Source organism: Papio anubis, chromosome 17 (genome assembly GCF_008728515.1).
Source record: "Papio anubis isolate 15944 chromosome 17, Panubis1.0, whole genome shotgun sequence".
In the NCBI taxonomy this organism is placed as follows: domain Eukaryota; kingdom Metazoa; phylum Chordata; class Mammalia; order Primates; family Cercopithecidae; genus Papio; species Papio anubis.
Window position 1 is genome coordinate 61,086,713 of NC_044992.1, and position 12,459 is coordinate 61,099,171.

General features: G+C 35.9%; 1 protein-coding gene across 6 annotated transcripts in view; it reads right to left on the minus strand.

Moving 5' to 3' along the window:
• Positions 1 to 12,112, minus strand: part of ABCA10 (ATP binding cassette subfamily A member 10) — an 83,942-nt gene extending 71,830 nt beyond the window's left edge. For 2 of the 6 annotated variants that reach the window (XM_031657732.1, XM_009191087.4), the window contains exons 1-5: positions 9,017 to 12,109; positions 7,585 to 7,727; positions 5,455 to 5,659; positions 1,921 to 2,085; positions 1,151 to 1,254 (exon numbers count right to left, since the gene is read on the minus strand). In XM_031657732.1, the coding sequence (XP_031513592.1) occupies positions 1,151 to 1,254; positions 1,921 to 2,085; positions 5,455 to 5,659; positions 7,585 to 7,680 (570 nt within the window). In that variant the 5' untranslated portion in view covers positions 7,681 to 7,727; positions 9,017 to 12,109. Of the gene's footprint in view, positions 1 to 1,150; positions 1,255 to 1,920; positions 2,086 to 5,454; positions 5,660 to 7,584; positions 7,728 to 9,016 lie in introns of those variants that run through there. The other 4 variants (XR_004179487.1, XM_017950916.3, XM_003913347.5 and 1 more) reach the window with 4 other exon arrangements.
• Between the last annotated feature and the right edge of the window lie 347 nt (positions 12,113 to 12,459).

The following is a 12,459-nucleotide window of genomic DNA, read 5'->3' on the forward strand; positions in this document are numbered from 1 at the left end:
CATACTAAGTTTGAATTGCTTGAGACATCAAAGTAGAGGTATCCAGCAGACAGTCAGATACATGGAGCTAGAGCAGAGGTCTAGCTCTTTTAGTCCCTAGCTCCTTTAGAAGTCAGCAAACTTCAGTTCCCAGACCAAATCTGACCCACCACATGTCTTGTATATCACATTTTATTGAACACAGGCACACTCATTTGTTTGTGTTATCTATAGCAGCTTTCATACTAACAGCAGAGGTGAATAGTTACAACACATTTGGCTCCCAGAGCCTAAAATATTTACTGTGCGGTCCTTTATAGAAAAATGTTGCTAGTCTACAAGTTAGAGTTCTTGGAGTTATCAGCATATAAATTATAATTAGAAGTATGGGGATGAATGAGACCATCCAGAGAAAACATATAGGATAGAAAGAGATGCCTGGGATAGAACTTTGTGGAACTACAGATAGAAAGATGTAGGAGTGTAAGGGGAGATAAGTTGGTAAGAAGACTGAGAGGGAAAGGTTAGAAACAGAGAAGGGAAATCAGGTGAATCCTATGTTATTTAGTTGAGAAATCAAGTAAGATGAGGAATGAAAAAGTTGTTAATTGACATGGGAGTTGTTATTTACCTTAGAAAAAGCCTTTTTGATGGTATGGTAGGGATAGATAATATTGACTTGAGTTGAGTCAAAGGAGGACAACCCTTTCAAGAAACTTATCCCTTAATAGAAGGAAGTTAGGGTAGTCGTGTGAAGAGGAAAGTGGATAAAGGAAGGTCTCGACCATAAGTGAAGAACTTAATTTTAAATCCTGAAGAGAAGAATCTAGCAGAAAGGCAGAGATTGAAAAGAGGAGACAGAAACAAAAGTCCACAGTTGAACTTTGCTGATGAAGTTGGGAGGGATGGGATCCAGACTACGAACTGAGGAAAGACATTAGGGATGAAGACAGAGAAGGAAAAGAATGGGTGTAGAGGGTTGTAGGTCTGCAGTTTTATAGGGTTTATGTTAGTTAGGAGACATTCCCGTCTGACAGCTTTTATTTTCTCTGAGGATGAGAGGCAAAGTATTACCTCCTAAGAGTGTATGAGTAGGGTAGGGGATGAGGCAGATATTTAAAAAGAGGGAAAAATACAGATTTAAAATATAGCTTTGAAGTTAGGCACTTACTTCTATAATTGCAGCATTAATTGCAGCTTGAAAAGCTACAAACCCATTTAGCCAGTACTTTGCCAAGTAACAAAAAATTTCACCATGCATGGCCCAACAGTGTGCTTTAAGGAAGAAGAAAAACATGTCCATAGTTATATAATGGAGTCAATTGCTGGAATCAAAACTTTAACTTTGGCTCAAAAATAAAAATATCTAAATGTTAGCTCAAAGCCTATGATTATATGATATGGAGGATTTTTAAAGTACTCTACAAAATTGGAGAAAAAAGAATATATGATGCCAGGCGCAGTGGCTCACGCCTGTAATCCCACCACTTTGGGAGGCCAAGGCAGGTGGATCATTTGAGGTCAGGAGTTCGAGACCAGCCTGACCAACATGGTGAAACCCCATCTCTACTAAAAATACAAAAAAATTAGCTGAGTGTGGTGGTGTGTGCCTATACTCCCAGCTACTTCAGAGGCTTAGACAGGAGAATCACTTGAACTCGGGAGGCAGAGGTTCCAGTGAGCCAGGATCGCACCACTGCACTCCAGCCAGGGTGACAGAGGGAGACTCCGTCTCAAAAAAAAAAAAAAAAAAAAAAAGGGACATATGAATAGTTGCCAAAATAATGAGACTCATCCTAAGTTAAAGACTGATGATTAAGTTCAGGGGGAAATGTATATTAATTATTTACACGGTTGTATTAATATTCCTAGCAGTCATTCCAAACAGGGGATTCCGTGAAGTACCAAAAAAAAAATCATAATCAGTTTTCATACAGTTACCTGTGTATTCAGTGTATTCCTTTATAGGTGGGATTCTATATCCCCAATTAAACTTCAGCTGATATGAGAAAGTATCACGAAATATAACTCCCACTACTTCATGGTACTTTTTTGGAAGTACTATATCCATGGTCTCTTCGTCTGGTGTCCCAATGACTGTTCTTCCTACCATGTATGAAAAATATAAATAAATAATCATGTAAACTTATTACTAGAGGACACAAAAACAAAATACAATTGCTTATTTTATATAAAATTAGTGGTATTACATATTATTTCTGGATAGTTGCCTCTTAGTAAAAGGCTGAGTGAAACTCAATTGTTTTAATTTCAGTGTAAATACATGAAAAGACACAAAGGATATATTGTCTTTTAAAAATTTGTAGCATATTGTTTTTAGTGTGATCTCATTTTGGTAAAGAAAAACTGAATTTGTGTGCCTATGTAAGCATAGAAACATATTCTATATATGACCATGTGCATATTTGCCTTAAAAGATACACACAATTTGGGCCGGGCGCGGTGGCTCAAGCCTGTAATCCCAGCACTTTGGGAGGCCGAGGCGGGTGGATCACGAGGTCAGGAGATCGAGACTATCCTGGCTAAGATGGTGAAACCCCGTCTCTACTAAAAAAAAATACAAAAAACTAGCCGGGCGTGGTGGCGGGCGCCTGTAGTCTCAGCTACTTGGGAGGCTGAGGCGGGAGAATGGCGTGAACCCGGGAGGCGGAGCTTGCAGTGAGCCGAGATCACGCCACTGCACTCCAGCCTGGGAGCACAGCGAGACTCCGTCTCCAAAAAAAAAAAAAAAAAAAAGATACACACAATTTGAATGAGGGGTAGGGGAGGAGAGGAAGCAGTGGTGAAGACGAAAGGAAAAGCTCTCATATTTTTGCTTCATACAAGTTTGTACTATTCAACTTTTTTTAAAAGTAGATATTACTTTAGTAACTAAAATAATTTAGGAATTAAAAGGAAAAATATTTAAGGTAAGCAATACAAATACTGAGAATTTCGTGTTTTCTTTTTTTCTGCCAAGATTATAAACTAGTATCTATCACATGAAAATAGTATGCTAGAAGTAAATTGTATACAAAGAATCAGAGTACAAAAACCAAAAAGTATAGTCTACCTACAGATTCTCTGAGGTCAAGAACACTCTCTAAGAATTAAGTTTATAGTAATCAGTGCATAATGAATGAGTTTACCATCTGCAGGAGTAATCCACCCAATAAGTGTTTAATAGATCTATTACTAACAGAAGCTTTGAAAATCACTGAAGTCCAGTTAGTGCCTCCTTTTTTACATGTTTATGTATTATGTTCTCAAAATTTTATTAATTTTAAATTTCACTCAGGGTGAAGTCTACATTAAGATGAAAAAGCTGTTTATTTTATGCTGTAGCCATACCTTTCAAAACTCCTCATCCTTCCAAATATAGAGTCAGGTGGTAAAACTTTTATGAGGACATTGCTAACATCACTGATTTTTTCTAGAGGTATAAAAAATACTGTCAAGGCCAAACCATGAATACTTATGCTAAAAAGCAAGAGTTAGATAAATGTAGAGTAAGAGGACAATGCTAACATCACTGATTTTTTCTAGAGGTATAAAAAATACTGTCAAGGCCAAACCATGAATACTTATGCTAAAAAGCAAGAGTTAGATAAATGTAGAGTAAGACAGTGAGAGAGGAGCTGTGGTTGGAACAGGCCAGCATGGTAGTTGAAATGAAGTACTTTATATAAGAAAGAGGCGGAGTCCAATGGTCCATAAGACTAAGACAGAAAGTGGCAATTAGCTTACACTGTGCATACAGGAAGAATAGTCCCTGAGGCTTCAGTAAATGCTTCATGAGTTCAGAACAAATGAGTTAAATGACAACACAAAGGAAGCGAGTAGAGACAGATCAGGGCAGAATCAACACTGTGGTGAGGCAGAACATGTAAACAATGCAAGTAAGGGGAGGCCAACGGAAGTCAAAGCTCCAGAAACTGCAATGAAGAATTACAAAACAGGGTAAAGCAGCCAGGGATAACAATACCCATTCCAAAGCTTGCATAAAATAATTAAAATTCAGAATTTGGAGGTGTCCCTTGGCATGGTAATCCAGACACCAAAAAACTAAAGAAAAGTTTCAGAAAGACAAGAAAAAGCAGTGATTGGAGCTGAGATATTAACAGATTGGATAAAATGTACAAAAGGATGAAATGGTCAATGTTCAGAACACTAGCAGAATGAGAGTTAACAACAAGAGAAATTTGATAGTAGGCTAAGATTACTGAAGAAAAGAATATTTTATCCTGATACCTTCCCTATGCAGGAGCAAAGGCCTCTATGGAGCAGGCCAGAGACCAGAGCTGACAGCCAGTAGTTATTCCTAATGGCAGTAGAGACATAAAGGATGGTAGGCAAAGGTCTCGCACAGTAAGTATGACTCTCAGATGTTCTTATTTCTTTATAAGATGCATACATCAAATTAATGCAGCAGTCTACATAACATAGAGACATCTATTTTCTGAGTCCAGATATCCAGAAAAAGTCTTATGGGGAAAAAAAAAAAAAAAAGCCTCACTACTCTATGATCAAGGGCCGTGAATTTGTTGACGTTCAGTAGCCAATACCTGATTTGATTTTAAATAGATTTTACATGCCCTGAGCTATACATTTTAACTATTTTTATACACCAAACAGTAATGCTTTTTAAATGCCACTGCTAAGCTTGAGTTTGAATTTCAAACAAACATCTTTGATTTATAATTCCTATATACTGGGAACTATATTTATTTCAATCTCAATTGAAAATAATTAAAAATCCTTAAAAATTTTTGAAACTCGGCCGGGCGCGGTGGCTCACGCCTGTAATCCCAGCACTTTGGGAGGCCGAGGCGGGCGGATCACAAGGTCAGGAGATCGAGACCACGGTGAAACCCCGTCTCTACTAAAAATACAAAAAATTAGCCGGGCGCGGTTGTGGGCGCCTGTAGTCCCAGCTACTCGGGAGGCTGAGGCAGGAGAATGGCGGGAACCCGGGAGGCGGACCTTGCAGTGAGCTGAGATCGCGCCATTGCACTCCAGCCTGGGCGACAGAGCGAGACTCCGTCTCAAAAAAAAAAAAAAAAAAAAAAAAAAAAAAAAAAAAAAATTTTTGAAACTCTTTAAATTATAGAATACCAACTCAAATAGAAAGTTTTTTAAGTTAAGTTTGGGAAAAGTGAAATTTGTATCATCTAAAATGGGTCAAATATTTTTTTTTCCTCCTACTGCAACAGCATGTTCTAGTATAAAGGGCAAACAGCATGTGTGTCATTAAAAAAAAAAAAGAGAGAGAGAAAAAAATATCAAGTAAATCTATTTCATCTCTTACCCACCTACCCTTAGCCTCACACCAACCCCTGTACTGTATATATAATGAGAATCTTTGCCTCAATTGAGAATGACTGACCCATAAGCTAGATAAGTAAATTCAACCTGCAAAAAAAACTTGAAAATTAAGTCACATAATACTGAAACATTGGTTATTGGACAGCACACCTTTCATAAAGGAAGCCGAAGCCATCTTATTCATTATCCTTCGTGTTACGTTACTGACTGGTGTATATGCCACTACCAGGTCAGAGTCATTAAACTGATCCACACTTCCCAGGACTTTAGGAGGTTGTTCAGGAAAACGGGTAGCTCTGAAGTGTTCCGAAAAGATGCACAAATATAGCCCTAGAAACAATGTTATTGTCCATTCCTCCAGCACACAAAAGAGAAATGAGCCATGTTATAACGTAGTCCAGACCAGTGAGAAACATCCAAACACATTTTTTTTTTTTTTTTTTTTTTTTTTGAGACAGAGTCTCGCGCTGTGTCACCCAGGCTGGAGTGCAGTGGCGCGATCTCGGCTCACTGCAAGCTCCGCCTCTCAGGTTCACGCCATTCTCCTGCCTCAGCCTCCGAGTAGCTGGGACTACAGGCGCCCGCCACCACGCCCGGCTAGTTTTTTGTATTTTTAGTAGAGACGGGGTTTCACCATGTTAGCCAGGATGGTCTCGATCTCCTGACCTCGTGATCCACCCGCCTCGGCCTCCCAAAGTGCTGGGATTACAGGCTTGAGCCACCGCGCCCGGCCCAAACACATTTTTAAGGCAAAATGTATTGTCATTGAGCATAGCTTCATTTCAGTCTGTAATTTTTTTCTGTCCCAATTAATATCTATCCTTTAAAAAAAACAACACCTTTTCAAAAATACACAACTTTTGAGATAATATCAACAATTGTAATCAATCTTAACCCAGTGATTTAGCATTCCTATTAGTGGGACTGCCACTGATTTTATGTCCTCATATTTGAAGCAACGTAAGTATATGGCAGCACATAGAACACATTCTTGCCAAAAATATTTAACCAGAATTGGATCCTGCTTTTAGAGCCAACTCACTGCTTACAAAAAATATAGATGATAAAGGGATGACTTAAATGACAACACGGACAGGCAATCAGATAAAAAGACAACATGGAATATTCAACAGGAAAACTAGTTTTGTCTCATTGGTTCCTGAACAAATCAACCTTAAAAGACATTTTGGGGGAAATCTGGAAAATTGAATTTGGCCATGGAACCAGATGATATGGAATTATTTTTAATTTTGTGTAGTGGGATAGTGGTGATGTAGGGAACCAGGTTCTTAATTTTTGGAGACACTAGCTAAAATATTTAGCCATTACATAGATTTTGGGGAAGAAGAGGAGACAGAGAGATGAAGCAAAGCTGGCAAGATGCTAACAGCTGTCAAATCTGGATGGTGGATGTATAGGTGTTTATTGTACCAATATTTCCACATTTCTGGATTCATATTTTTTTAATTCTAGTGAGTGATAAATATAGATGTATCCTTCTTCAGTATATGAACGAAATTTTTGATTGAACTGCTTCAGAAGCTATTGCAGAGATTTAAAAGGACGATATGAATCCTGTTAGTTCCCACTGAAATGGTATTGACTATTTCTGAACAGACTGCAATCTCTACATGGTCAAGGCAGATCCAGTTATGTCTCATATTCATGTCAGCATACAATGTCTTAATATTCATGTCAGCATACAAGAAACTCAACAGAATGCAAAGGTATTGACAATCTGTGATCTTGTTCCATGAAACCACTCCATGTTGACAAAAAGCATGGCTTTGAAGAGATTCCAAAAATAGTTTGCAAATTTTTACTCAAAGATATTTTCCCAGTCTTACCAAATAACATGACATTAATTGAAATGTTCCCAAACAGTATCAGGGTTTGCCCATTTAAAAATCTATTTTATTTTGCCTAGCTTATCTTTCCCCTGGCTGTCCCTGCCCCCAACACAGAAGTTAGCTAAAGGGGTAAATCAGAATGACTCTGAGATTTGAATGCATTAATTATGTGGAAAACGGCTGGTTCTATTCTGCAACAGATTATTTTTCAGGAGCTGTCAGATGAGCTCTATAGTTAATTTCACCTTTGACACAAATAGTATCCTATTTTGCAAAATATATCATTTTGCAGTATTTAGAATCTCAACTAGCCAGTATGATAATTAAAAATCAGAATTTATAAACAAGAAAAGTAATAAAAATGACATAATACTATATGATGGATTTTCATTTATTAACCATGAAAAAATATATATATAGTGAATCATACCAATAAAGTCTCTCTTTTTATTCTCCATTTTTTAAGAAAATTCTTGTACAGCAGAGCCTGAATTTGTTGACATACACTTATCTCTTTTTTAACCATTTTGTCCTGTTCATTAACAGGGTAAAGTAAATATTGTAGTGCAATAACTAGGGGAAAAAAGAAAAAAAAAGAAAGTTCAGTTACAGAAAGCCTTTGAACATTTTGAAAGCATAATTTTCAGATGCGCCAACTAAATGCCTTATATGACATTGTAGTAACATATTCAATCAGGATTTTAAAAAAGAATATAAAGTATTAGTGATTGTAAAATGTCTTCTCAGCTGCTATTTCTCTCCAGGCTTTTATGGCTATGAAGGAGATAAAGGCGATAGTATATAAGTCTTTTCTCCTTTTGTCTCAGGAGTCACTTTTTTTCTGTGAAATCTTAACATTACATCCACCTAAAGTAAATCCCTCAATAAGATCTTAGCAATGTTTAGAATCCAAAAACCACTTTCTCTTTACTTGTTAAGAAAAAGAAGTTTAACAGGAAGAAATCACTTTCTGTTCCTTGTGAGTCAGCAATTTGACCACAAGCAGTCTTATTTTGAATTGCACATTTGGCACATTTATTTGATATCTTGTTAACCACTGGGCAAAGCAAAGTCAAAAACACTATGGTCATTCTTAGAATCCCAAAAAGCTAATTCATTAAATCTCCATTTATGAAGTAAATATGTAAGATACATACAGATTAAAATCAAAAACATCAGCTAATATGACTAGAGTAATTGATTTGTAATAATGATTCTTATTCTTTGTTTTCAGTTTGAAAATCCAGAACTGATCATTTAGTATCACAACTATGACTATTGAAGTCCATTTGAATAAATGTTGATGTTATATACAAATTATAATGTTCAGAGAGAACTTGCTATATTTCCCTTTTTTCATAAAATAAAATGCAAAGCCAGCAAAACCCAATATAATCTCTACATTCTAACTTAAGAAAGTAGAAACATTAAGACACCAATCTTCACTTTATGGATGCAGAGGTCTACTTAAATAGCTCCATAAGCAAACCACAAAAACATTTTAAAAGAACAAAAGAACACAGAAAAAAGGAACTTGCTGTAATGCTCACACATTCTAAAGAAGTAAAACCTTACAAATTCTCCAAAGGATATTCAGAGCAGTGTCAGAGAGAGAATTTATTGTCTGATAATATTTATATACACCTCTGAATCCATCCATCTTTCATTTATCACACTAAAATGTTACAAAAGTTTTTAAAATAAAAGAATTCACTAGTACTATAACATAAAGCATAAAATAATTTAGAACATCTGAATAATATAATTTTTAAAATTTCAATCAATATGTTTGGCATTGGCTATATACTTTATATCTTAATAATCTTATGCGAAGTGAAAATGTAAAACAAATTTTAACTTACAGTTAAGAAAATAAGGGAGAATTATTTAGAAGCACTTGGATCCACTCGTCTCTTTTCGTCCAAGAAAACAATGAAGAATCCTTCAAGGACTCCTCTACAAATGGTTGTCTCTTTTAAAACTGTTTTTATTCAGTTTGGCTTCTGAAAAGCCATGGTCTGTGTGTAGAACATGCCAACAAATTCTGTTGGTTTTTTTCCTATGTTTTTCTTCTTGTCCAGTTACTCTTCAGAGACCTGAATGAATTGTTGGCTGAGTGTGTCATGTGGTATTTGTTTATTGCTCTATCTTTCTGGCATACACACACAAAAAAGAGATCAAATTCAAAAAGAAAAACCCACATATTTACAATTGCATAGATAACTACATATTTACAATTGCATGACTTTTAATAATTAAAAATTTGATAGCCAAGCTAAAAAAGGAGCAAATTAAAGAGAAAGTTGACCACAGAGAGAGAAAATGAGGATTACTCATCTTAGAAATCTGAATCATTCCAATGAGAACGTTTTATCTGAAAGTTAACTACATTTCAGTTAAATGGTTCCTTGTATTCACTAATTCCTATGTACTAGAACGTGTTCTAAGGGTTTAAATGAATTCTCCCATTTGATACTTAAAGCAAACCTACAAAGTTGGTACTCTATTTATATTCGTTAAACAAATTTGAAAGGTGGGGTTAACAGGTGAAGTTATTTGCAGATGTTTAAATAAGTGTGAAGCCAACAGATGAGTCCAGAATAGTGTTTGGACTCCAAGATCCCTTACTCTCAACTACCACTATGAAAATGGTACTAATCAAGACAATGGTATCTAATACCCATTTTAAAAGTGTAGTGGTATAGACTAGACGGGCATAACTTTAATGATTTTGTTACTTTTTTTTCAGCTACAACTAAATTGGATATGCTCAGAATGGCAAATAACCCCTCTTTATCAACGCTGAAAATCTTATTATGTGATTTTAACTATAATAACACATTTCTTGGTATGGATACAGAAGCTAATGACCATTCATGAACATGACAAAGACAGAAAGGGTAAAGGACTCAGAGACTCTTCAAATTTTCATTAGGAATACAGAAATAAATGGTTCCTTTAATTGTAAATGTCACTAACAACAAAGGAAGTATACTTTAATTGCTTTCCTTTGTTGTTAGTGACATTTCTCTTCCTATTCAGGCAAAATCATTACTAGAAGTAAAAGTTCATGAAATAGACAACACGAAACTTAACCTGGTTCCAATCCCAGACATTAATGGTAATATTCAGTTAAATGGGTGGGAAAAACAACTAAAATCATACTATGATACAGACATACACCCTTTCTAATCACCAAATTTTTAAAATATTTTTTATTTCCATAATTGCTGTGATTTGAATGTCTCCTCTAAAATTCATGTTAAAATTTTATTACCAATGAAACAGTATTGAGAAGTGTAGCCTTTAGAAGTGGTGATTAGGTCATGGGGGCTCCACCTTCATGAATAGATTAATACATTATCTTGGGAATGGACTCCTGATAAAAAGGATGAGTTAGGCCCAATTCTCTCTCTCTGTCTCATTCACCTTTCACCTTTCTACCGTGGGATGACCCTCACCAGAAACCAGTGCCATGCTCTTGGACTTCTCAGCTTCCAAAATTGTGAGAAATAAGTTTCTTTTCTTTATAAATTACCCAGTCTGCTGGGTACAACTAAATCTGTGGTGTTCTATTGTAGCAATAAAAAACATGCTAAGACAATAATTTTAGGGATTTCAATCTCCAATATGGTACAGTCAGGAGTCTGAGACCTGCATTGCAGACCTGTCACTCATTGTCTGTGTCCCTTGGAGAGGTCATATAAAATCCTCAGGTCTCTGTTACACATTTATAATAGGATTTGGATCCTTTTCATTCTAAGCCTTTGTATATTTATAATTATACAGTTCTGCTACAGAGTCAGAATGTTGAAATACTCCAGATTTAGGCTTATGCACATCCACATTATATAATACCAACTAGCGCCTCCTCATCAAACTCTTCCTTACTCTTGAGTCCTTGACCCCTGAAAGCATGATAGCTTTCAGCAGGTAAATGTACTAATTAATGAACAATCAGAGGCAATTTAGCAGAAGTTGTCCTCCACATATCTCTACTTCATTCTAATTTCCCAGAGGAAACTGAGCCAATTTTTCTCTAAACTCAACACCGCTGCATAATCCTTCAATCAAATTCTATTACCTAATCTAAAAATCTGGCTCTCTTGGTTATCTCTTTTTATTTTATTGTTAACTTCTATTATAATCTCTCCTCTCCTTCAGCAGATTATAGCAGGGACTGCTCTAATCTCTTCTCTCCTTCCATCTTTCTTTAGATATGTCTGGCAATTACATATGAGAAAATATTGTCACTGCCAGCTTTCTTAAGCTACCTTATCTTATAAAGTATCTTATACATTAGCTCATCTTCTCACAATTATTGCCAAAATTTCCATTGTATTAATTTCCTAGGGCTGCCATAACAAAGTACCACAAACTGGGTACCTTAGAAATTGATTCGCTCAAAGTGTTAAAGTCTAGAAGTCCAAAAATCATTGTCCTATCTGAAAAGCCATGCTCTCTCTCCCAGCTTCTGGTGATTGCCAGCAACCCTTGTCATTCCCTGACTTGCAGATAAATAACTCTAATATCTGTGTTGTCATTACATGGCATTCTCTCTTCTGTGTGCCTGTGTCTTCAAATGGCATTCTCCTGTGCATTTGTCTCTTTCATTCTACCAATTTTGAGTTAGTTTGCTCCTGTTATTCTAGTTTCTCGAGTTGCCATTTTAGGTTATTTGAGATCTTTCTACTTTTTTGATGTAGGCAAATATTGCTATAAACTTCCCTCTTAAAACTGCTTTTGCTATATCCCATTGGTTCTAGTATATTGTGTTCCCCCTTTTTGACCCAAGAATTTTCTTAAAAATTTCCTTTTTAATTGCTCCATTGATCCATTAGTGGCTCACAAGGATGTTGTTTAACGTCCATGTATTTGTACCATTTCCAAAGTTCTTCCTGTTACTGATTTCTAGTTTTATTCCACTGTGGTCAGAAAAGCTACTTGATAAAATTTTGATTCTTTTAAACTTGTTGAGACTTGTTCTGTGGCCTAACATATGACCTTTCCTGGAGAATATTCCATGTGCTGTTGAGAAGGATGTATATTCTGCTGCTGTTGGACAGAGTGTTTTGTAAATGTCTGTTATGTCCATCTGGTCTAATGTGTGGTTTAATTATAATGTTTCCTTGTGGATTTTATGTCTGGATGATCTGTCTATTCCAGTTCCTTACAATTATTTATTGCAGTATATTTGTCCTTTTAGATCTATTTATATTTGCTTTATATATTTCAGTACTCTTGTGTTGGGTACATATGTATATATAATTATTATATCCCGTTGCTGTACTGGCCTCTTTATCAT